This window comes from Eschrichtius robustus, chromosome 10 (genome assembly GCF_028021215.1).
Source record: "Eschrichtius robustus isolate mEscRob2 chromosome 10, mEscRob2.pri, whole genome shotgun sequence".
Classification (NCBI taxonomy): domain Eukaryota; kingdom Metazoa; phylum Chordata; class Mammalia; order Artiodactyla; family Eschrichtiidae; genus Eschrichtius; species Eschrichtius robustus.
In genome coordinates this window covers 71,023,846-71,049,634 of record NC_090833.1, presented here as the reverse complement: position 1 = coordinate 71,049,634, position 25,789 = coordinate 71,023,846, and the positions used below count along the sequence as shown (strand labels likewise).

At 41.3% G+C, this 25,789-nt stretch overlaps 1 protein-coding gene across 3 annotated transcripts; it reads left to right on the top strand.

Annotated features, from left to right (window-relative positions):
- Positions 1 to 151: 151 nt before the first annotated feature.
- CDKN2A (cyclin dependent kinase inhibitor 2A) lies at positions 152 to 24,738 on the top strand. 3 transcript variants are annotated; one of them, XM_068552421.1, is made up of 3 exons: positions 351 to 440; positions 21,939 to 22,245; positions 24,521 to 24,738. In XM_068552421.1, the coding sequence occupies exons 2-3, from the start codon at positions 21,942 to 21,944 to the stop codon at positions 24,544 to 24,546; spliced, it is 330 nt and encodes a 109-aa protein (XP_068408522.1). In that variant the 5' UTR covers positions 351 to 440; positions 21,939 to 21,941; the 3' UTR covers positions 24,547 to 24,738. The 3 variants fall into 3 exon arrangements, with proteins under 3 accessions (XP_068408523.1, XP_068408522.1, XP_068408521.1); XM_068552420.1 differs by lacking the exon at positions 351 to 440 and adding an exon at positions 18,183 to 18,671; XM_068552422.1 differs by lacking the exon at positions 24,521 to 24,738 and having other exon boundaries at positions 152 to 440; positions 21,939 to 22,239.
- The last annotated feature ends 1,051 nt before the right edge of the window (positions 24,739 to 25,789 follow it).

Here is a 25,789-nt window from a genome sequence, read left to right as displayed (position 1 = left end):
CCCGCGCGCGCGCCTCCAGGCGCCTCAGCCCGCCTTTCCCGCGCGCGCTGGGCGCAGAACGGTTCTGGGCTCTGAGGAGGTGGGGGGCTAGCGGGCGCGCGCAGGGAAGGCGGGTGCGCGCGTGCGGGGCGGGGATGGGCTGGGGGCGGCGCGTGGGTCTCAGTTTGCTATCGGGGGGCGGGCGCCGAGCTGCCTACCTCTGAAGTCAAAAGGCGGCGCAGCGACCGCCGAGCCCGGCGGCGGCAAGAACATGGTGCGCCGACTCTTGATCACAGTGCGGATTCGGCGCGCGTACGGCCCGCCGCGAGTCAGGGCTTTCGTCGTGCAGATCGCGCGGCCAGCGCGTGAGTGGGCAGCGCCGGTTGTGCGGGCCGCTGCGGACCTCGTGCTGATGCTAGTGAGGAGCCAGCGCAGAGCGCAGCAACCGCATCCTAGACCAGGTAGGAAAGGCCTCGAAAATCCCGGGCGCAATCGGCCCTTGGGTGACTTTGATGTAAGCTAATACACAGATAAATCATCTCCGGACGAGGTTGGAGGAGGTTGTTTCGGGGGGGTGGAGGCTCCTTCCACTTTCTCTCCATACGGGTTACAGTTACTTAGAGGTGCTGTTCTCCCATTATGTGGAGCCCGGAGCCGCCTTCACACACCTCCTAAATCCCGTGAAACTCTGGGGGAAACCGGGAGATTCTAAACCCACTTTAGAAGTCAGTCACTCCTGAATTTCCTGAGTGGGAATCAGTAAACACACACACACACACAAGGTGTATTTCTAAGGCACTTTATTGTGCCCTGGAGGAAAGTAGCACTAACGGTCTTAGTTTTCTGGAGGCCGCCTTTTTTCTCCCCAGTCTGCCTGCCTGGTCAACCCTCCCTCCTTCCAGTAGTGGAGGACGTTTGAGGGTGCGGGCTCGCACAGAGTTTGACTTCCCGAAATAGTAACATTGATCTTGATCGAAGGATCAGTAACTGCTAAGAGGAGCAAATCACTTGCTTTTGCAGTCAATGGAGAGTCAGACTTTCGCAGTGAGATGGAGGTTTCTTCTTTAGCGGCCTGGTGTATCTAAGTACTTGGGACAATGCCCGTATGTTTAGCAGAAGACAGAACTACAGTGGGGAGTCTAAGGATCACACCGATCATATTTTAGTCATCTCAGGCCCCAATTAACAGGCCCCAAATGAGGCCTACTTCTTGAAAGACAGAATTCTAGGTAGTTTTGTCCCCACAGAAGATAAATCTTTACATAGTCGATGTAATTTCCTATGACCAGGATAGTTGAAATATATATATAGTTACAATATATAGAGTCCCAGTTAGAACTTGGGTAATGAATCCAAAAACAATTTAATGAGGCTTCATTTTTGTGACCTTCCTCGTGGCATTATTTCCCCATGAATATGTGTTTTGAAAAAGCAAAGGTCAGCAGAGGGGGAATTATTTTTTATTGTAACGTTAATAGACTTTTTGACATGTAAATGTAAAACTGTTAACACTATCAGTGTTTAATCAGGTGCCTCAATTTCTATTGGCAAAAATCTACAAACAATTTATAGGGAAAATACACATTTTCTTTTTCATATTATTATTGAAGTTCAGAGTTTTTTTTGGAATTAGTAGAAGGAGCTTGTAAAGAATTTCAAGGCATGTTGCTGGTCTTGATTTCAGTTCATTTTAAAACATTAACAGGATCCATTTTTTTTAAAACGGTGCTTTATCCGTACCAGCAAGCATTTAGCCACTATGATATGTTTTTGAATATCTTAGTTTTTAATATTATTCCCTATATAAAGTTATTTTATTTAAATTATTAAGTTGCATCCAAAACTCTAGAGTAACAAAGTAGAAAAATTTAATATATGTAAATACTATAATTATGTGTTTTCTATTTTAGGAATACATAATATAATATTTTGCTTATTTTAAGTTAGAGAAATATTCATTTTATAATATATTTATTGTATAAGTGTTAAAAATATAAAAATGATAGATTCATTGAAAATAGCCATTTATTTCTTGTTATTTAGGTATAAATCAATTTTCAGGAATGAAAGTTATTTTTACATGCATTGACTATGTGAAAAGCCCAATTTTCAGCAAATATCTGAAGACAGAACACATGACGTAGATAGAATAGAATATGTTTTGAAAATATGTGCAATTCTCCAACTTCATATATGAAATTTTACACATATACAAACATCTGGAAGTATTAATTATAAGTGACATGTAATTATATATTTCACATTAATATATGTCTATGGTTATACTGATTTAAGAATATATATGGGTGGTAATTATGTTGGGACTCATACAATTCCTTGAGAGCAACAGTGCTAAAAACTAACTTGTATGAATTATTTAATACTAACGCAGACCTGTAAGGTGTTATTATTTTAACATATTTTTAGAGTTTTGCAAACATGTTCATTATGACTTTTTTTATATAACTGGAAACTGTATATAATAAAATTCCACATTACTAGTTTCTTATCCACACGTGCCTGATGAATTACACTAATTGACTCGTTACTTCTACCTTGGTGTGTTTACAGACTAGTCATATTTTTCTGAAATTAAATATTTATTTGTTTACTGTTACGTGGGAACTCTTAGGGTTTTTCCGCTCCTTTAACAGCATAGTGTCCTCTCAAGGTAAGCACTATATGGTTAGCATAAACCATTATTCCCAATGTGTACATGATCCCTAGCTTGTATTATGTTCTAAATGAACAATAATTCTTTCAGACATCAAGACTTAATATTCACTTACTTCTTTGGGGACTCTTGAATTTTAAAAAGTCCATTCTCATCCTAAGGTAACAACAACACAGCCTATTGCTGTCTATGTCCAACAGTATTTTACAGGTCTGCTAATTACATGTTAGTTCATCACAAGTAACTAACACGGTAGGGTTAAGCTAAACCATTTTCCCAACATGTGAATGACACCTGATAGTAAAGTGATCTACATCATCTCAAAAATACCTTCTTAAAGGAAGGCTGAACATTTGGCCCAGTGTTTTTGCTCTTTTAAAACCTTTAGTCCTTTTTGAGAAGCATGACAATCTCACTTGCCCCAGTCCATCCTAAAACACCCTAGGCCAGAGAATCCTTCTCTCTGCTACAAAATCCAACCTCATAAAAAGTTTTTGTGGTGCTTTATTTCTACAGTTTAAATAATATAAACAATGGGTATAGTTCCATTTTCTAAACATATAATTATAATATTGAATAGCTTTAAAAAAAAACTACAGTTTTCTAAATTCTGATTTTCACATACCTGATGACTAATATTGCGTCTGTTTATTGACTGAAGATTAACGCACTTTCCTAAACACCTCACTGGTAAGAACATTTTTACATTATGTATCAAGAACTTGTAAAATATCCATATACTTTTATTCAGTTTTTCTATATGTAGGCATTATTTTAAGGAAAGAAAGATTCTGACAAAGAGCAATACAAACAGATAAATAGTAGCAGGAAATTGAAAATTGCCTAAAATTCTAGCAATCACATTGTTAAATTATGTTCAATTATACCTATATTCTGGAATTATGGTCTGAAATATTTCAGATCTGGAATATAATAGACAATCATCATGTTTTTGAAGAATATTTAATAGAATGTAAAATTATTACATTATAAAGGTAGGTGATTTCCTTTTTTTTAAAAAAAAAAGCAAGATTTAAAGCAATAAACAATTCTTATTCTTGCTTTTCCTATCCGTCTCTCTCTCTCTTTCTCTTGTTCTTTCTCTACACATACACATACATACACACACACACAGAGCAATGTATCAAAATATCTATAGTGGCTTCCTCAGGATGGTTGGTGATCTTTATTTCTTCGTTACACTTTTGTGTCTTCCAAAGTGCTATGACCATCACCAGTTAAAAAAAAAAAAAGGAAAAAAACCGTTATTTTCATACAGTACAGATGAACTAAGAGCTTACTTAGCGTTAGTTGGGGAAGGAGTGAGAAAGGGTGAGGAAAATAAGTTGTACACGTATCCTATACAAGAAGGTGGCTTTAAGGTCTGGAGAAAGCCTGAGAGGGTTCTGACTTCAGACTGTAGGGCACGCTGTGCCTATTCACAACGTAGTTCGTTTTAAAATAAATGATAAATGCGTGGCTATACCTGTTTCCAAGGCACCTGGGTGTTAGGCCTCTCTGGTCCCAGCACTTGCCCCTCCTCGGGATCCCCTTCTCCCAAGTCCTCTCTGGACGACTTCAGGGTGGGGCTCTCCACTTCCCAGAGCTGGGCTGGGGTCGCAGCGGGTGTCCCCAGGACCCCAGAGTAGGAAGTGAGACTCGAAGTTGCTCGGACCTCGCCTCCTTCACCTCTCAACTACAACCACCCTCCTTGACTCATCCCTCACCCTCTCAATTCTTAGAGATGCTTCGGATGCCGGAGATTTTATTGGCCGCTGAGGTAGGACACAGGCCCACTTATCACCGAACTCCGCGAACGCACCCACCCCTTCTATTTTTAGCCTCCTCTGGGCCTCGCCCCTCACCCCAACTATTTCCGCAGGTAATATTTCATTAGAGTAACAGAGCAGAGCAGGGGTTAAACGCAGAGCAGGATGGGGGCTGCCCTGGGTGAGGAAGGGGTGGGGACAGGCGGAGTCTGAGTGGGCTTCGTGGCTTCCAGAGGGGTGCAAGGTATGACAGGGGACATCTCTGGGTCACCTCCCCCAGCGTGAAACTGACTAGGCCTTTTTTTCTGGAAGGGAGGGAGCGGGATGGGACAGGTTCACTCCGAGGGACGGAACGAGAGATCGTGAGGTGCACTTCCAAGCCTAGGCGGCTATTCCATTACCTCCCAGGCTAGGTGGCGACCAGAGTATTGAAAGGCCTTGTTTTCTTTGTTTCTCTGTCTGGGGTGCAAGGTGTAAAGAATGGCCCGTCATATTTTTCTAGTGATGATGTCTCTCAATAGTTTTCTTCTTATACTGAAGCTTTCCTCATGTTTGAAAACTTTCTCCTTTAGTCAAGACATTCAAATAAAATCATTTATTAGAATGAAAAAACATCAGTCAGTATTAAAATAAGGTCAACTTCTATGTCAGTAAGCCAACCGATGGAGAAAACCTTAGGAATAAATAAAGGCTTTGTTCAGTAGGAGAAGGAAGGTCCTTTAAAAGACTGCTCCATCTTAGAAAATGCCCACCAATCTGGGGTCTCCGCAGAGTCACCATATCCTAACTCATGGTATTTCACTGTGTGTTCAGCAATCCCATGTGTATTGACAATTGTTGAATTTACTAAATGTCAATAACATTTGTTTTTTAAAGAAAGGAGGATTGAAGAAAATCTCTGCCTGTCAGTGCAGTTTTATATTTCATAAACCCTGGAATGATTGTTGCAGTTGGGTAGAACTACATAATCAGAAAGAAGTCATAAAGGAGAAAAAATTAAAATGTCAACTACAAGATTTAAAATTACAGTGCCTCAGAGGTCCTTTGAAAAAGAATAAGTTGATTTTTATTTTTTATCACAAATGACTTTTTAATTCTTCTTCAACTAGCTCTCAATTTCCCCCTTTACCTTCAAAAAGAAAATCTCAGAATTTATTTAAATGGTTGCGAAGCCAGTAGGAGTTTTTTCTCAGGGAAAAAAAGTTTTGTAGATTGTAGAGGTTCAGAACTATATGAACAAAGACATGTAATCTCTTAAACAAATTGCAACTAATAAAATTGTGCAATCAGAGTGGTGTTAATAAATATGCCCTCACTTTCTTAATTTAAGCATGAGAATAATGTGACGTCAAAGAAGTAAGGCAAAGGTTATCAGCAGCATCCTTACCTGGACTGCTGTTTAAAATACATATTTCTGGAGCTCACCCTCAGAATATCTGATGCAGCAGATTTGCTGTGGGTCCCAAGAATCTGCATTTTAAAGCATTTAAGGGGGATTCTGTTAGGAGGTGGCTCCTTGGGACAAATATGGCCAACATTGCTTTTTTAAACCTTATTTTTGCTCACTTATTTTTGAATCGAGGTTCAGGCTTTTAGATAAGATTTAAAATTTTAGAATCACACTTTGGGTGTCAGGAAGGACACTGAGAATCTGAATAAATCATTGGAGGAGCTATTTTACCAAATGAAGGAGACCCTTTATTATTATTATGTGATCCTTCATCTGAATTGGAAAAGATTATCTCTTAGATGCCAGATCTCTACAATCAGAACACATTTTGGCGCGAAGAATGTAACAGGATACACTTGTGCATTAAAGCTTGTAGCACCAGCCAGAAAATTTCCACAAAAGACATCACCTTTTTGAAACACTACATACACTTACTGTTGTTTACATAGGATGGAGGGTCCTCGATAGATAGATAGATAGATAGATAGAGTAATAAGTAATAAGGGATTTCTTTTATTTTACTTTATCTTCCAAACCAGAAACCAGGCAGTAAACATAACAACGTAAAATTATGTAAGAGAAGAAAAAGAAAACATAAAAGTATTCCACAGATTTAAATTATATTTATTTATGATCAAGGCAAAATTGCAGTAGAATGTAGCCATAACAGAATAAGGCACTTATAGACAAAATGAGGGGTCTTTGTGTCTATAAAAGCACATTGATGAGGGGGAAATATATAGAATAATGTAAGCTAAAGAATAATTTGCCGTTTAAGTAAAACAAAAATATTATGCCTTCCAACTTATAATTTTTCTGCTTTTAAACTACATTTTTCTAATGTTACACCTATTACTTTGCTGATGTATTAGGGGGAAAAGCTTACGTTTTACTTTCTTTTTTTGAGTGCCACCATTTTCTTGCTCTGAATCTCTCAGGCTGCCAGACCATCTGACTCAGCAATTGTACAACTCTTTCACCCAATTTAAAGAAACAGCAACTATCCAAAAACAATGAATCCCCCCAGTTGCAAATCTTTCCCAACCTGTAGAACTAGCAGTATATTTTAATTCTGAAATAATTGTTAAATGTACATACAACATGGGACACTTGAATTTTACTCCATTCAATTTGCATGCTGAATAATTGAAACTGAATATATTTTATGTAACACAATTTTTAAAAGAAGTTTATTGAAACTTTCTTCTAAAAGCATATGGTCAAGTTTGCTTTCTCTTTTCCCTCAAAATAATTATGAGGAGCTTAACAGTAATAGAGCACATCAACTTACATTATCTTATTTAATTGTCACATTATCCTTATGTTTTAGGGGTTTTATTCTCTCATTTCATAGACTGGAGACTGAGGCTCTGATAGGTTGCATGGTCTGTCAAAAGTCATTGACTAGTAACTCGTGCCAAATTGAACTAGGTGTGCTTCTTGCCCCAAATGCCCTAACTTAGCCCTTTATAACTGCCTCTTGAGTGAATACATGTTTTATATATATATATATATATACACACACACACACATATGTGTATATATATATACACATACACACACACGTGTGTGTGTGTATATATATATATATATATATACATACACATATATATACCTATATGTGTGTGTATATATATATGGTTTCAGTTCCATCTCTTATAGTTAGTTGTTGTTTTGTAAATTGCTTAACTCCCTTGGATCTCTGTTTTACTCAGCATCAGCCACATATGTTCTAGCAAATATTGATTAGGTGAATGAAAAGTTCTGAAAAATAAGGCAGTTTAATAACGGAAGTCCTAAAAGCCATTGAATCTCATAATAAAACAAGAAAATTAACTTCTTTCAGAAATTCATAAAAGTAATAAAAGTAATTGAAAACTCCCTTATAAATTAAGTATAAATTACTTACTTACACTTCGATTTAAGAGCAGTAAATAGGAAACCTATGCACCAGCATAGGAATCACTTGAAGCACGAAGTAGAAATGTCACTTTCTTGGAATATATGATCTGTGATTAGATTCCATTTCCTTTACTTACTGGCTGTGTGGTATTAGGACTAAGTACTTAAAGCTCTCAATGCTTCCACTTTCTTATCTGTAAACCTAAGGTGGTACCCTATAGTACTCATTCATTAAGAACTAGATAAAATAGTATATGCAAAGATATGTTGTAAACTTTCAATTCATCACATACATTTGTCAATTATTGTTAAATTGCCTAATTAAACTAATCCTTAAAAGCACATTAGTTTACTTTTACAGTAAATGCCTTCTTAACTATAATTTAATTATTTAGAGTAGCTAGAAACTCCTCAACTCCATTTTAAAGAATATCATAATAAAAATATATTTATTCAAATCCCTGGCATATTCCAAGGTGTCAGGTAAATTTGTACAAAAAATCAGTGTAAACTTGTACAGAAACCCTATATGATGGCCTTTACAGTGTGATTCTAAACTTTTCTAGTATTCATAATTACTAAATAGCTATTAAACGATAGTCATGAACTTCTGTTTTCTAAGATAAGAAATTAAATTAGTTTTAGAAAACTGAAAAAAGTTATTAACTTGCCTTCAATTTATGAAAAAATTCAATAACTCCAAATAATAATTTCTGGAGGGAACACTGAGATAATGGGCTCTCGATTCCTTCAGAACAGTTGCTGCAGTCTGAATATCTGAATCAATAGTTTCGGCACAGAATTTTCTAAAAATTCTTTAGTGTGAAGAGTGTGCATGCGTGCGTGTGTGTGTGTATGTGTGTGTGGGTGTGTGTGTGTGTCGTGGAAGGAAAGAGGGGAAGAAGCATTAAAGTCATCCTCAAAACCTCCAAAATGTCTGCTTTGGAAGGTGGCCTGCAACTATTCTTATTCACATTTAGTAGGATATCAAAGAGACAAAATATGTTAAATATACTTCCTTAGGCAAAATTGACTTAGGTATATAAAATTAGTGCAGAGAAACATAAAGTATGCTCTGTTATCATTGCCTTTAAAAAATGAAGTCTGGGAGTTATCATCTTAACCAGAAGAAAGAGAAATATAAAACTATACCCTCAACCCAGAGACTCAAAGGAAAACATGAGTGGGAATGTTAAATCTGTAAGTGAAAGATGCTAAAACATGAATAGGAAGCATTTTCTGATTTATTCAGGATTGATGTATATCATCATGAAGTTGATTCCTTCCAGAGGAGTTTAATCCCATATTGGGTGAAGAATGTGACTCCAGGAAGAGTGAACCAACACAGAAAATTTTCTTATGATCTTTTACAATATCAGAGGATAGTTTGGCTTTAGAATTTTCAGAAGTCCAGGAAAGGCAAAAAAAAAAAAAAAAAAAACATGAAGATAACAGACTCTAGAGCCCAAAGAAGGCAGGCTACTCTTAAGGGATAGTTGTGGGGAGGGTGGTAACTAGGTCTCCCTTTGAAGAGGAAAGCTTCAATATAGATGTTTCCCCAAAATTAGAGTATCCTAAATCATTGTTAAACCCAATCAATCAACCATGAACACTCAACTTCCACCAAGAGTGAAAACTGAACACAATATTACTGCTCTGTGAGTTTCACTTTCTCAAGGCAATAATAGCACATACAAGCATCAGCAGGATAGGCAGAAATGGAATACTGTATGTGTTCAAGGTTAGCAATTAAGAGAGCAACACGTGTTTGAAAGGAGAAAATCTGTGCAATCAAGGAGGAAAACGAGGGAGGTTGGGAATAGAGGTTTAGAGAAGGTAAACTTCATAATTTCTCAATTTTGCCTATAGTTTCCCCATTGTACTTTCTACTTGAACTGCACTCCAAGGAATGGTTGTGGGTAGCAATGAATGCAGAGGAAACATTGAACACAGTGACACACTCCATTGTCACTTCCCATGATTTAATGAAAGTTTTTGTGGAAGTACTTTTATTATAACACAGCCAACTTTATTACAAAGAAGCTCTGTTTTCATGGGGTTAGAACTCAAAGAAGACAGAGTTAATCACACCTTCTGGAAGGGAGTTTTCTTGTTCAAACCACAGATACCTGCCAGAATGTATAGTAATGAGAAAAAAATACCCAAGAGGAAATTGACTTTGATGGCCTAAATGAATAAGAAGATAGTAAATGTCATATCCTTAAAAAAAAAAAAAAAGTAAGTTCCATTTATTGAGAGCCCACTGTGTGCCTAGATTTTTCTATATCTGACATTCTTTATTCCTTATAATAACCCTATGAAATATGTTTTATTCCCCACTTTGAGAGGTGAGGATATGGAGGCTCAGAAAGTTTATTCAAGTCTGCAGAACTGGTAAATGAGGGATGAGGGCTACCTGAGTATGAAGACTGAGATTGTCCCATTACCTATGCTGCATTTGTGTCTTCTCCAAGATTATTATTTAAGGCTGTGGTTGACATCCTCACCAACCACATTTGTCGCAGTCAGTGTAAGTAGCTGTGGCCATAGAAAGAACGTGAAGAGAGGACTGGGTTTAAGACCTGCAGGAAACACTTATTTGCTGGGTAACCATGGCAATGCACTACCCCTCCATTTCCTTGTCTATAAATCATAAGGGTAGCTTTTTGAAAAGCAATTTTTCAATATGTGTCACAAGACTTAGACTCTTTGAAAACCTGCAGTACTATTTGTTGTAGCAGTTAGAAGCACCTTAAATATCTGACAACAGGAGCATCAGTAGGTAAACTGGAGCTTTTGTCCCCCCGTGGAGTATGTTGTAGCTTTTAAAAGTAGTGTTTATAAAGCAATTTTGGAGAATTTGGGAAAATGCTCTAATGATGAGTGAAAGGAAAAACTCATTTCAAAATTGTATTATATCCACAAGAACTGAGCAAGGATAGAAGACAGGAAGGAAATACTTCAAAATGTTGTTACTGTTTCTGTGTAGTATAATTTTTCATTTTCTTTATGAAGCTCATTTCTTACATTTTTTACATATGTGAACTATAATCAGGAAAAAGTCATTCAAAAATGAGGGGACTGGATTAAGTCACTCTGAGGGACTTCGAGATCCAAATTTCTATCACTATGTGTATTATTATCCAAGAATAATCACACAGAAGCACAGTAATTCCCAAAGGTGGAAATCCTGTCACCTTGGTCCTGAATTTACAACCTGCCTGATGGCACAGTTCTCATAGAAAAGGAAGCATTGCTGAGTTGTCCACCATGTCCTGTACAAATCAATCAGCAGGGAAACATAGTGGGGAGAGTGTGCACCTCTCAGACAGAACTGGGAACCGTGGGCTTGAACTCCATCTCCTTGCACCTTGTGACTTAAGCACTCTGGGCTTCTTTTTTTCTAATTAATGAAGAAAGGATACTACTCTCTATTCCACAGGACAGTCGTGGGATTACAAATGACATATGTAAAGCTGCTTAATGCTTATCACATAATTGGGGTTCAATAAATGGTAGCCATTATGATTTTGCTGGCAACTTTAAATGAATTTTCTGTTGTTTCTGTTTCTGTCTGTCTCTCTCTCCTCTAATTATATGCTTTACTTATTTTGTCCCTCAGGATGAGGCTAATTCTAATTCTCCATATCTGTGCATGTAAACAAATTATGCACGTATGCACACAAATACATACTGTATCTATTGATATATATATACATACCATATATATATAAAGCAAGAGAGACACACACACACACACACACACACACACAGTGCTAGTCTTTTAGTTTTTTTCAACTGGCCAAGTAGCCACAGATAGGCATAAGTAATTCAACAAAAGAAACTTCTCAACAAACAAAAACAGACATTTACAAAACAATTGAGTTAGGGAGTGATTGTTTTCATGAGCTTCAAAGCTTCCTCATTTCACAAGCCTCCACTCTAGAGACATTTTTAATAGTAAACTCCTTACATAGATTTAAAATTACATTTGTTTTGCACACAATTTAGAAAAGACATCTGCTATATAACAAGTTATCCTCAAAATGATCTTGGGAAGATGATGATAGATACTACAGATTCTATACCCAGTTAATACTTTGGAAAATAAGACTGAAAAATTAGGACTTACCTATAATTATGTATCAGGTTTATAATAAGTTAAAGGGATTTTGAGTTTTGTGCTCTTTGCCCAAGTCCTGTTTGAGCAGGAAGATAAATTTTACAATAATTCTGAGTGAAAGTGAAAAGAGCTATCATAGAGTCCCTAAAAGAGTGCCTTATTCATAGCAGATACTCAATAATTGTGCTGTATTGAATTTAGTTAGAGAATAGTAAAAAGGAAAAGAAAATATCCTCCACCTTGAATTTTCCAAAGATCTAATCCTTGGGGGCACATTCCCTTGTCTTAACTAACCTGTGACAGAGGTCTGCTCTTTTTCTCAGAGGTCTCCCTTTTTGTTAAAGTTACCTTTTATCCTTGCGGAAAAATAAATAATTAAAGGAAAACCTTGCATTCGTTGCCATTTTTCACCCAAGAAAGTCCTTCTTTCCCATTTAAAATACCCAGATTGGACACTGAGCCCTCAGAATTCTTACCCAGGGGCACTTTGAGGGGCACTTTTCTTAGCTGAACAACAATCTCTTGAGGCACAGTTGCTATTATGCCCACTTTGTAGATGCAGATTTCAAAGCCAGAGTAAAGTATTACTTTCTCAAGGTAATAAAGCCGGTGGTGGAGCTAGGCCTGTGGTCTTTACTTTGGTAACTCTTTCTATATTAAAAGGGGTACATGAAATTATTCTTCCGTTGCTTTAGTCTTCAAATAATCCTCTACCGCACCCAGCATTCCACCCTAGAGCCCATCTATTCAGGCTTAACCCAGCTATGTCCAGAAGCTCCATTAACAGAGCATACCTGCTCTGATAAGCTATTTCATAAGGAGGTCTTGTTAATTATCGGATCCTCTCCAGACCCTGAAATACAACATCTTTTTCCTAGTAACACAGGTCTGAAGTGTCAGTTGTCAGAGTGCATCCTCCTTCTCCTATACTGTTAATGTAGGCTCCTCTAAAGCATGCATTCCAATTCCAGACCAACTTCCTCCTCCAGAGAATCAAACATGTCGATGGTTGTTACCAATTTACCCTACCCTTGGCTAAGGACCCTTCTTTTTTTGTATACACAACTGAAAGCCAAGTGCCTGACATATAGTATGAACTCAGTTACTCTTTCTCAAATAAAGTTATGAATGATGGTTTTCAGAAAAGCAATGCTCAATGCTTATTTGTCTAATAAAATGTATTACGTTTACTTAATTAATTATATGGCTAATATATGCATATAGTACAAAATCCAAACAATACAAGTTGTAGAGTGTGACAAGAAAATCACATGCCCATCCCAGTTCCCCATTTCTTCTCCCCACAGTTAACAGACTTTTCTATATCTGTCCAGAGGTATTCTATATATATTTTATTTTTAACCTCAAACTATATTTTGAACAATTCTTTTATAACAATACTAATATTAAATATGGTAAACAGATGTATGCTTTTGTGTGTATTGCCTCACTTGATACAATAACCTCATGAGATATAAAGGTAGAGCAAGATAGAGTCCATTTTAAGGATATGGACATTGAAGCTAAGAATAGCCTCAAAGGATTTCACAATCAAAAAGCATGTTGTTAGATAGTCAAATCAGGACTGTCACTTGGTCCCAATTCAGAGCTGTTTATCCAATACCCTTTATTTTCCTGATAAAATGATGTTAGTTTACATATGATGTATTTGCATATCATGCATATCATACCTTGCCAATCCTGCAGTGCCTTGTAAGAACCAGAACCTAATTTCAGAATACTACCTTCTCAAATATCTTTCTTTCTCTTTCTGGTGATGTGTTGAATTAATGTTCACATCTAGAATTACTATTCTTGGATTTGTAGGGTCACAGGAGCACCATCATTGCAAGGCTTCCTTTAATTTAAAGAGTCAGGTGCTCCTCTAGTGTCACCTACCCTCAGCTGGGTTCTCCAGGCTGATGAAAAGCCTTCTAAGTCCGACTTAGCCCATCCCTCTTTCCTCATAACAGATATCCTAAACCTTCACCACTCTCACTTCCTAACCCACCATCTTATCATCACTGAAAACAAGCCAGCCTCTTTGTTCATGGAAGGAAGTGTTTCAACTTCCTCCCTGCCCTGACCTTTTCTCCCTTCTCAAATCTAGCTGAATCTCCTGCATCCAAATTTGTAATGACTCCCTGTGCCTTATATTCCTTTGCTTCCTTACTTTTTAGGTGCCTCAGGTCCTCAGAAATACCCTATCTTGCCTATGTCCTCAGTTTCTCTTTTTTTTCTCTCCTAACTGTTCTTCCTGTCACCTGGCACTTTTCCTTTAGGGTACGTGTGTGCTCAGGCCTCTTGCACCTTCCCTCTGCCTCCCCTCACCACTCACTGCCTTGAGCTGTCACAGCTAACCTGTGAAAGAGTAGCCTGCACAGAGCGTCCCCACTTCCTCGGCATCCCATTCACTCCTGGTTTTCCTCCTGACAATCTGAGCAGCACTTAGCAGATGCCTTTGCAGGCTTTTCTTCCAGAAGTTTATTTTTCCAGTTTCTCACCATGCATCCCAGTAAATTACTTTCAGTTTTCCCAAACTTCTTTGCTCTCACTTCTGCCTGGAACATCTTTCTTCTTCTTTTCCATCTTTATACTCCTACACTTTTCAAGACTAAGGTGAGCTTTCAGCATCCATGAAGACTTTGCCTAAGCCACCAGAATGAGTTTGGTTCCATTTGCATTTTCTTGTGTCACCCTCTGCTTCCCTTTGCTCTTCTACACACATTACATATAATGCCTCATTTAATCCCTACAACAACTGTTTGAGGCGAGTACTATTATCCCAGTTATACAGATGAAAAAACTGAGGTCCAGGTACATTAAGTTACTTTGTTGTAGAGCAATTAAGTGAAAAGTCTAATCTGAACCCAGGCATTCCAACTCAAGCCCATATGTTTAACATCTTCTACCCACCCCCTGCACTTAATACTCTACCCTTAACCTGTGAGCTTGTTGAATGAACATTCATTTTTTTAAATGAATAATCTTAAAAAACTGATCAGAATTGAGACAGATTTTTATTTCATAGTATAGATTTTCAAAACTGCGAACACAGCACAAACCTAAATAAGGCCATGACATCCTCAGGGAAGAAGAGAAGAAAGAAAGTTTGAGGAGGGTAATGGAAATAACCAACAAACTTTAGAATTTTTGAAGCTTTTTGACATACATCATCTTATTTTATCAATCCATGAAATATATTATGACTCCATTTTACACATGGGGAATCTGAGACTGGCATAACCAGCACCAGGATCCTGGGCTTTATATTTTATTTCTTCTGAGGGTTTTCCCCTCAGGTCTGAGCTGATATACATGAGTAAATTGGGAGTTTGGTAGTTCTTTGAAAGAAAAACTAGGAAAGCTTTCATACTATTATTAACTACTTATTTACACAAGATTTCCAGTGGAGTATGGGATCAACTTCCAGAACAAAGGGGCCATACTCAAGGATACCATAATCTTTGGGGAACTCTACTGTAAGTGCTGGAGCTAATGCATACCTGTCTGAAACCTGCTCTTGAAGAAAGTCAACCTCCATGTCTGTATATAACGCATCCAAGGGATGTTTTTTGGGTTTTTTTGTTTGTTGTTTTTTTAAAATTTATGGCTGTGTTGGGTCTTCGTTTCTGTGCGAGGGCTTTCTCTAGTTGTGGCAAGCGGGGGCCACTCTTCATCGCGGTGCGCGGGCCTCTCACCATCGCGGCCTCTCTTGTTGCAGAGCACAGGCTCCAGACGCACAGGCTCAGTAATTGTGGCTCACGGGCCCAGTTGCTCCGCGGCATGTGGGATCTTCCCAGACCAGGGCTCGAACCCGTGTGCCCTGCATTGGCAGGCAGATTCTCAACCACTGCGCCACCAAGGAAGCCCCAAGGGATGTTTTTATATGATTCCATCACCCATTTCCTCCAGTAACCGTCCAATATACTGCATGAGAGTTTAAAGAGTTCCTGATGTAGGAATCGATAGTTGAGTTTTAGAGGAATTTCTGAATTCCCTAAAAGTTATATGTGCCAGTGAACACAATTTTTAAATAAAATTGCATACTTTATTTTTTGAGGAGAGGATATATAGCTTTCAACAGGTTCTCCAAAGGGCCTACTCTCCCTGCCCTAAGATTAGGAACCATCTTTTTAGTGATGAGAACTAATTTTGATATTAGTCTAAAAAGCCGGACATATTACAAGGGAAATCTGTTCCCTCCATCCCATCACCACAACGGCTATTTTCCCCTCCCCCATGATACAATACCTTAAGCTACATTAAAAGAATTTTATGTTCTCTACCACAGTTTGAATTTTCCACACCATTGTTGCCCTAATAATTGAGAGGTGCCTGGGGGAAAATATAAATGGCACAGTGATGGATTTTTATAATGGATTTGATATCCCATACGTGTTTTAATTGGCATCACTTAAAACTTCATGTGTTGCCTAATCTAACAGCAACTGAAAGTACAGTCAGGTATTCTGGGTCTTCAAGAGGAGTCAAGTCTGTCATACGGAGTGAAGTAAGTCAGAAAGAGAAAAACAAATACCATATGCTAATGCATATATATGGAATCTAAAAAAAAGAAAAAGGTTCTGAAGAACCTAGGGGCAGGACAGGAATAAAGACACAGACGTAGAGGTTGGACTTGAGGACACGGGGAGGGGGAAGGGGAAGCTGGGATGAAGTGAGAGAATGGCATGGACTTATATATACTACCAAATGTAAAATAGATAGCTAGTGGGAAGCAGCCACATAGCACAGGGAGATCAGCTCGGGGCTTTTTGACCACCTAGAGGGGTGGGATAGGGAGGGTGGGAGGGAGAAGCAAGAGGGAGGAGATATGGGGATATATGTATATGTATAGCTGATTCACTTTGTTATAAAGCAGAAACTAACACACCATTGTAAAGCAATTATACTCCAATAAAGATGTTAAAAAAAAAAAAGAGGAGTCAAGCAGGTATTGAAACATAACTTTTAAAATAGAGCTGGGTTATATAGTAGACAGATGAAGCATGTGATTAAGGCATCTGCAAAGCCTGAGCAACCCAGTCTTTTAAAAAAGTATATATGTGTGTGTGGTGTGTGTGTGTGTGTGTATATATATATATATATATATATATACACATATATATGTATATATATATATGTAATAACCACAGGATAAATTAGAACCTTGTTGGATTTTCTTTTGCTTATTATCCTCTTCATTTTGTTTAACTTTTCATTAAACATGTCGGTTTTTGGAGGATGTCTATCATTGTTTCGGTGATTAAGGTCTTCTTGCCTTCCCTTTTATATAATATTGATAATTCTACCCAAAGCATTTTCTTCTTTGTGTCTCATAACAGGATTGCAAAAGAATCCTCAAAATGGATAATTTAAGAGCTAACAGGCATTACCTTAGGATGTGTGACACTGTTCTAAATACTTATGTGTATATCAATTCATTTAAAACTCAGAACAGTCCTATGAAGTAGGGACGACTCAAGACCCCCCATTTTATAACTAAGAAAATTTTAAGGTTTTTCCAGTAGGAAGGAGAGGTGTAGGGGGCGAGACAGAAGCGGCGCCAGGACAGTGTGTGAGCCTGGTCTCTGAATCAACTCTGAATGCAACTCTGCCCCTAAAGCGCTGAGCACTTTTTCTGATCTAGGAGGAATTATTTATTAAGAACGGAGCCTATCAGCCCAGTGACTCCCTTGCCACTTTCCTATCTGCTTATACGCAGAAATCTCCACCATCCCTGTTAAACAGACCTCATCTTCTCGGAGCCAGCCCGTATACTAGGCACTAAGTACCAGGCATTGTGTAAGCCTCGGAAACGCTCTCTCCCGACATCCGTTTTCATGTGTGTGGAGGGAGGGAGGCACAGGCTGGCGGGTGAGCACTCTCCAAAATGAACGTTTGAGCTAGGATTTCTGGCACAGCAGAGCCAGCGCGCGAAATCCAAGTGCAGAGTGTTGGAGGGGGAGTGTGTCGTCTGAAAGAAGGGAAGCCTCATGGTGGGATGGGTGATACCGATCCTCGGCTCTTACCGCGAGGACAGGCTGGCTGTTTCTTCTGATTAAAAGAGGAAGCAATACTTTGCCTAGGACACCAAACACACTGGTTCGAACTTGGCGGTTAGGAATCCCGTGCAACTCTCTAATGCCAGGCGGGGTGTACACGCGAGGAATTTCGCTTTGGTGGAACGAACTCGCTCAGAGCTGCGCGTGCGCCTCTGCTGGGGGTGGGGGCGCAGCGCTGGGAGGAGGGCGCGGGGGACGCGGGGAGGGGGCAGGTGGGAGGGCCCTGGGCGCCCTCCAGCCGGGGCTCCGCCGCGCTCCAGGGGCGGGCCGCTTCCGGCCGGTGCCCCCGGGCGGGCGGGCTGAGGACTCGTGACTGCGGAGGCATGAAGTGGGGCCCCTTCAGAGGTGTCTCATTTGCAGCGCGTTGGGAGCAAAAGGCGCCTCCTGGAAGAACGCGCGGAGGGCGCTCTCTGGAGTGGAAAGAGTCCGCGGGAGGAGTCGAGGAGCCGAGTCTGGGGGCCGCTTCCGCGGGCCCCGGAGGAGGAAAGAGGAGGGGCGGGCTGCTCCCGGGCGGCCGGGGCGGGCCGCCTGCACTCCAGGGAGGGGGGAGCGAGGGAGCGAGGGGTGAGCGTTGGGGAGCAGCATGGAGACCTCGGCTGACTGGCTGGCCACCGCCGCCGCCCGGGGCCGGGCTGACGAGGTGCGGGCGCTGCTCGAGGCGGGGGCGCCGGCCCACGCGCCGAACCGTTACGGTCGGAGCCCGATTCAGGTAGGTCGGCAGGCCTGCCGCGGGAAGGTGGCGGGGGGGGGGGGGGGGGATGGCGGACGACTTAGAAGGACGAGGTTGGCCAGTGGATCGGAACCAGGTAAGCGATTCTTGGTAAAGGGGAGACTTCCTGGGGAGTTTTCAGACCGAGGTCGGAGTCGGAGACCTCCTTTCAGCGACGCCCAGGGGGCTCAGGAAGCCACCGGAGGACTGAAAGGCACATGGGGTTCAGATCTGTAGACTGGTATGAAGATCTAGAGGGGAGAGCCTATTTGTGTTCATATAAACCGAAGTATGTTCTTCATCAGATGCGAAATTGACGAACGTTTGGGGTAAGAGTTTAAAGAAATGGAAGATTTGCTGGACCACTTAACCCCGAACTCACTGAATGGGGAATGGAGCTGATCATCCTCTTTGTTGGGAGTGGGGGGAGGGATTTCAGTGGAAATCTCCTGCTGTGTATGTTGGAATAAAGGTCGATTGAAATTTTTCAGAAGTAACTACACATCGTGTTTATTTTTTTTAACCGAGTAAGGAAAATATATGCTTGTTAGGAAACAGACATATCTGAAGAAAAACGTTAATGTAACCTTGACTGAAATAATGCTGTCAATTTAGTAAACCACTTGGGGAGTATCTCCTATCATTTTGGGTATTTTAAACTTACTTGATGTAGGTTAATTTATTTGAGAGTTTTCAATTCCTCATAGTTTAAAAATGTCATTTCTCCCCTCCCCACTCCAGTTTTGTGTGTGTGAGGGTGTGTTGAGTTCGTTTTTCTGTTGTTTTTCGCCTTCACTAACTTCCTAAATCTGAGGCTAAAGACACAATCTTCCTGGCAGTCACTACCCTTGTTTTACGCCCAGTTTCGACAATGATTTCTGATTCTGAAAAACAAAAGTTATATGAAGCAAATGCGCATTGCAAAAACTCCAGTCTAACAAGACAAAGGAAAAGTAACTGCACTTGGAACTTAACAGGTTTCACAAGTGAATCTTCCTTTCCTGAAACTATGCTACATAGGATAAATTTTACACACTTTTAGATACAGATATAGAAATAAAACTAAAATGCCTTCAAATTTGAGATTATTTGGGATTTGAAATGTGGAGAGATTTGGGGAGAGAAAGGTTGAATGGTTGTAGAAGAGAAGCATTGAGTCCTTTTTAAAAAATGCATGCCTGAGTCATAATTAGATATCTCTAAAATTTTGCCAGCACCTTGCAGACTGGGCGTTCAGCCTTCGAGTTCTAGAAGGTGTTAGATGAGACCTTATTGTTTAAATACAAAAAGAAAGTTGGATAATTAATTTTAAATCATTTTTAAATAAGATAAAAGCATAGACAAAAGGGGGTATGATTTTAGTTTTGAACCCTAACCAAATTTGTGCTTAATAGAAAAATACTTAGTTTATAGAAAAATTTTAATTACTAAATTAAATTTAGGTCATCAGGTTGACTTAGGCACCCTATAAATATTAGTTTGTTTGATTAAGTTTCTTTTTGCTTTGGATTGCTATTATTTAAATATTTAAATGTTATGTTACTTTTCAACCTTTAATACTGTGGCATATAATAAAACATTCAAAACCAGTTTTATGACTAAAATGAAGGACTTTATTTATCCAACCCAACTAATATATTTTCACCTGCATTATATACAGGCATGGAAGTGTACATACATGTACTAGCTCTGGCACTTGCAGTAGAGCTTCCAAAACATTATGACATCATCCTTGGGTGTGGCCCCTTTGTTTTGGAAATTAACCCATAATCTATTAGAAATCTAATAGTGTAAATAAGTAGTTAATAATATTGTGACAGTTTCACCAGTTTTTCTTTTAAAACAATTCTTTCTTCTAATGCACTGCATTAGTTTTTCTTTCTTTTTGTAGCTGTAAGTTGGTTCACTTATATTTTCTCTCTGTCTTTTTGAAAATTAAATCAGTTTCACTTTCTCCAGGACAGGAATCAACAAACGTGCTGTAACTTGTTATGATTCCTTGGTTTGGACAGATTCATTTATGTTTAATACAGAATGTAACTAAAAATAAGTAATTCCTCTTTATAGTCACTATGGTCTTGCTAATATAACCAAATAATGGTTACCCTAAAAAAAGAATAGTCTACCACCACCACCCACCATGTAACACTCAGATTGTAAGGTTGCTGTGATTGTGAACACCATTTCAAAATTCCTCTTTGGTAATGGCTTTGTATCAAAGATTATTTAGGAGCCAAATGAAATGAGCACCCCCTACTTAGTGAACTCTCAGAGTGTAATCTTGGAAAGTGTCTGAGTTTCCTATGTCTGCTATAACAAATTACCACAAATTTAGTATCAACATAAATTTATTATTTTATGGTTCTGGAAGTCAGAAGTCTAAAATGGATCCACAGGGCTGCACTCCTGTTGGGAGTTCTAAGGAAGAATCCATTTCCTTGTCTTTTCCAACGTCTAGTGACAGTCAACTTTCCTTGGCTCTTGGCCCCTGCTTCTTCTCTCTGACCTCTGCTTCCATTCTTATATCTTCTCTCTGACTGTGTCCTTTTTTATAAGGAAACTTGTAATTAAGTTGAGCCCACCCTGACAATACAAGTTAATCTCCCTCAAAATCCTTAATTTAACCACATCTGCAAAGTCCCCTTTGCCATATAAGGTAATATATTCACAGCTTTTGAGTGTTAGGAAGTGGACATCTTCGGGGGGCATTACTTAGTTTACCAGAAGAAGGAACTTTAGGACTGGTTAGACAAACTTTCTCATTTTATTCTTAAATTGAAGTTTAACGTTCAGGGAAACCAAGGGTAGCTTAAAGTTTTGCAAGAATTAAGTTTTTGTCGGTTTTTTTTTTCTTTTTCATTTTTGCTTTTAAACAATTACCACGTTCTGGGCTTGGATATACAGCAGTGAACCATACAAAATCTCCGAGCCTTACATAATTTCATATCAAAATGAGGAAGAAAATACAGGAGGTTAGGCTGTAGTGAAAGCCAGTTTGTTCTTCACCCTTTTGCTGTTGTCTGTGACTCTGGCAGTTTTCTGTGCGTGGCTGGAACCCTGCAAAACGTTGGAGAATATAACAGAATGTGTACAGGAAAATGGAATAGGTAGGAGAACTGGCTAAGCGAGTTGGTAACTGAAAGAAAGTAGTACCTAGACACCTATGGCTTGTAAGGGCGTCTGCAAGTTCTGGGGGCTCCGCAAGTAGTTTCTTTATTCCTGCCCGTGCCCCCACCCCGGTCCTGACCGCTCTGCTCTCTCCGGCAGGTCATGATGATGGGCAGCGCCCGCGTGGCCGAGCTGCTGCTGCTCCACGGTGCGGACCCCAACTGCGCGGACCCCGCCACCCTCACCCGACCCGTGCACGACGCGGCCCGGGAGGGCTTCCTGGACACGCTGGCGGCGCTGCACCGAGCCGGGGCGCGGCTGGACGTGCGCGACGCCTGGGGCCGCCTGCCCGTGGACCTGGCTGAGGAGCGGGGCCACCGCGACGTCGCCCGCTACCTGCGCGCGGCTGCAGGGGGCACCGAAGGCGGGAGCCACGCCCGCGCAGACTCCGCGGAAGGTCCCGCAGGTGAGGTGGCTGATCCACGAGTTTGAACTCAGCTTCCGCAGCCCAGCGCACTCACTTTTCGGAAGAGAAAGTTGGGCCCAGGAGACTAGGGTATTTGGTCCTACCTCAGCTCACCCTGCCAACCCGTGGGACAACTCGTCTCCCGACCGCGCTGCCTCGTTAGGACTGCAGACGGGAAATAGCCCAAGATGGACTGTCGCACGTTAAAGCCCATCCCATAAACCGTGCCTCCCATCCCCTAAACACTTGAGAACCAGACGGTGGAAAATTGAGCACTCCGGAGGCTAGAGGTCTAGTGGCCCCTCTTCCTGCAAATTAGCTGGCTAGCTGCATCCTTTCAACCTTTCAACGGCCCCCAGTTTCCCCATTAGTTTAACAAGGCCGCTGAACGAACCCTGGAATTTCCAAAGCCAACTGCGCGTGGCATCATCTGGCAGAGATCTATCATTCCCGGCTTTATTGCAAAACTCTACTAAATCTGACCTTCCGCTCTATGCGGTGGAGTTTTTCAGAGCTCCCCCAGTGGGTTCTGAGGGCGACTGGGATGGAGACCTCGCCAACTCTCGCAGTCTGCACACTGGGATTCGCTGCACTCTCTGAGAAACAGAGACACTCTCTTAAGCTTTTCCCTCTCTTAAGCATTCTGTTATGATGGATATGCGGACCTCCTTGCCTCTTCCTACGACCACGAAGACTTCTTTTCCCTTGGCCCATTTCCCCCACCTCACTCCTACCTGCTTAAAGCACCAACTTTACTCTGACTTTTTTCTGAAGGGGGAATCATTTTATCTACCTATCTATCTACCTACCTACCTACCTACCTATCTATCTATAGCAATATACGAGATTACGCGAAAATTTAAGGTAAACCATGACTTCGAAGAGACTGAAATCTATCGTATTTTGGCTCAGAACTGGGGCACTAGGCTCCCTGTGCCTTAGGGGAGCCTAGGAGGACGGAGTGGAAAGGCTTGCTCTGGACGTTTGGGAGATGTCTTGAGTGCTAGGCCTTGGGTGTGAGAGGCACCCATACCTCCTTTAGCCTGCCACCCTCTCTCTCCTCCAACTGAAGCTTCCGTATGGAATGCGGCGTAGGACTAGGGGCCAATCACAGGGCTGTTGGGCGGAGCAAGAACTGGGAGGAGCTGAAGAGGAGGAGGATTTAGATGATCGAGTTGGTCCACAGGCAAATGAAAAATCAAACCTAAGATATTTAACCCAGGTACACACGATCCCTCCCTCCTTCCCTCCCTCCCTCCCTCCCTCCCTCCCTTCCTTCCTTCCTTCCTTCCTATTTTTTTTTTTAAGTTCCTACTTGCGTGATCAGCCCCGTTCTAGATAAGACACAAAAGTGAATAGGACAAAACAGGAATCCTGCCCTCATAGAGCTTACATTCTGGGAAGTAGATTTTTAAGCAATATAACAGTGTATTTCGAAGAGTGAGTTTGTAAAACCGATGTGGTGGATAAGAATGAAGTGTGAATAGGCGGGGAGACTGTCTTAAGAGTGGTCAGAGAACCTGAGTCATGAGAAGAGATTAGCCACGGGAGGCAGAGCAACTCGAGTGCAAAAACTTACGTGAAAAAGAACTTGGCAGTTTAAGAGGACCCAAAGGCCAGCTGGAGCGAGTACGCAACGAGAGCAAAGAGGAGGGCAGAGGCCAGATAACGTAGTGGCCCTGTAAGTCCAAAAAAAAGGATGTTAGATCAAAACATGGATTTTGTTCTAGAAACGTTAGGAAACCATTAGCAGGTTTGGGAGACAGGGTCTGGGAAAGAAGATAGGACTGGAATCGAAGGTTCTCACACTGCGGAGCGCCCCTGAGCCTGAGGTGCTCTCTGGTTATGCGAGTTCGCCGAATCGCTGTTACCTGGGGACGTTCGAAGGGCAAGGCGACCCTTTCACCTCCAGTCGCCTGGCATTCTGTGTGGCAAACAACTTGGCACTCGTTATAGACCTGCTTGGTTCTCGCAACCCCGCAGGTTGCGCGGCTGCTCTCTCCCTGCCCTCGTCGAGCGGGTCCCGAGCGCGGGAGCGGCCTGGCGAGCCCGGAGAAGCCCAGCGGGTCAAGCGGACGCGCTGCGAGATCGGGGAGGCTCGGGAGTGCGGCGGCGGCTGGGAGGGTCCAGACTCCCTAGACAGACCCTGTGCTGAGGATGGTGGATGTTAAGAAGAGGTGTCTGCACAGCCCGTGGGGGGCTGCGAGAGAGGAGGGAGGGTCGCACGTCTTTGACTTCTGGTTTCTAATGTCGTTTTTCTTTCTGCCTTCTACAGACAGTCCCGCCCTAAAGAATCATTGAAATTTAGAGACACTTCGACTACGTATTTTGATCTTCAGTCGTCGAAGTTTGAATACAAGAACTACCCCCACCATATCTAAGTCTTCCCTGCTTAGTTCCAATTCATCAAATAACGCTTTTTAAAAATTGGAACTGCCTCCCCCTTCCTTCCCTTAAATTTTGCTATAAAATTAAAAAAACAAAAACCAAAAACCGACACTGTTCTTGTCTTTCCATCGGGTTAGAGTTTTCGGGAGCGAGTACTCAGGCTCTGGGAACACATCTAAGCGGGCACTTCCTCTTTCGAGCCTCGCACCCGCCAGGCGCTGAGGTTATTACAGCCATTTTGTGAACTAGGAAAACGAAGCTTAAATGGATTACGTGACGCTTCTTGTGTCAAACTGCCCGCAAGGGGCGGAGCCCAGGCGCAAAAAAGTTTAAAACAAATAGGGTTCTTTCCTTTCACTCAGTCAACATTTATTGAGCACCTATTATGGCACCTTACCAGGGGTATAGTTGTGTGTGGGGGGGGGGGGCGGGGGGAACAGATGTCCCTGGACAGGGCCAGGGACATCAACTAATAAGCACACAACACATAACTAGAAATTTTAAGGCCTATTTCATTGAATCGCAGATATAGCATTGTTTCCGAGACTCACCATTGTTTCACATACCTCTTAGAAAGAAAAACGCTGCAGGTAAGAGTGCATACCATAGAGTAATAAGACACATTCGGATTTCAGATAATGAAATGTCAAAAGCTGGGACTTTAGATCGATGAAAAGGGGTAAAAAGTGATAAATGGAAACTCCAGGGAGATCTCAGATTGAGACTTCCCTTACTTACCTGGCTCCAGAATCCGAGCCCCGTAAGTAAGGTTTTGGGTATTTTGCACAAAGCGTCACAGTCAATAGTAGGTGGCGGAGCCTGCAGAACGTGACCCACAACCAAGCGCAGAGTTCTGCATCCCGCTGGGGCCTGCGTGAGCTGGCCCTCCAGGCCGGCCCAGCGCTCCGGGATTCGCCAGTGGCGGGCTGTGAGGTTGTGGCTGTGACCGCCACCCAAGCCAAAAGCAGCTCCGCGCTTCTTTGCCAGAGCAGGGATGTTGCAGGAACGTAGCTCCAACTTCAGCTGGGGCTGCCTCAGTCTCCGTTGCTTATTGAGGTGAAATTCACATAAGATTAACAATTTTAAAGGGTATAATTCAGTGGCATTAGTACACTCACAATGTTGTGCAACCATCGCCATTTATCTAGTTCCAACA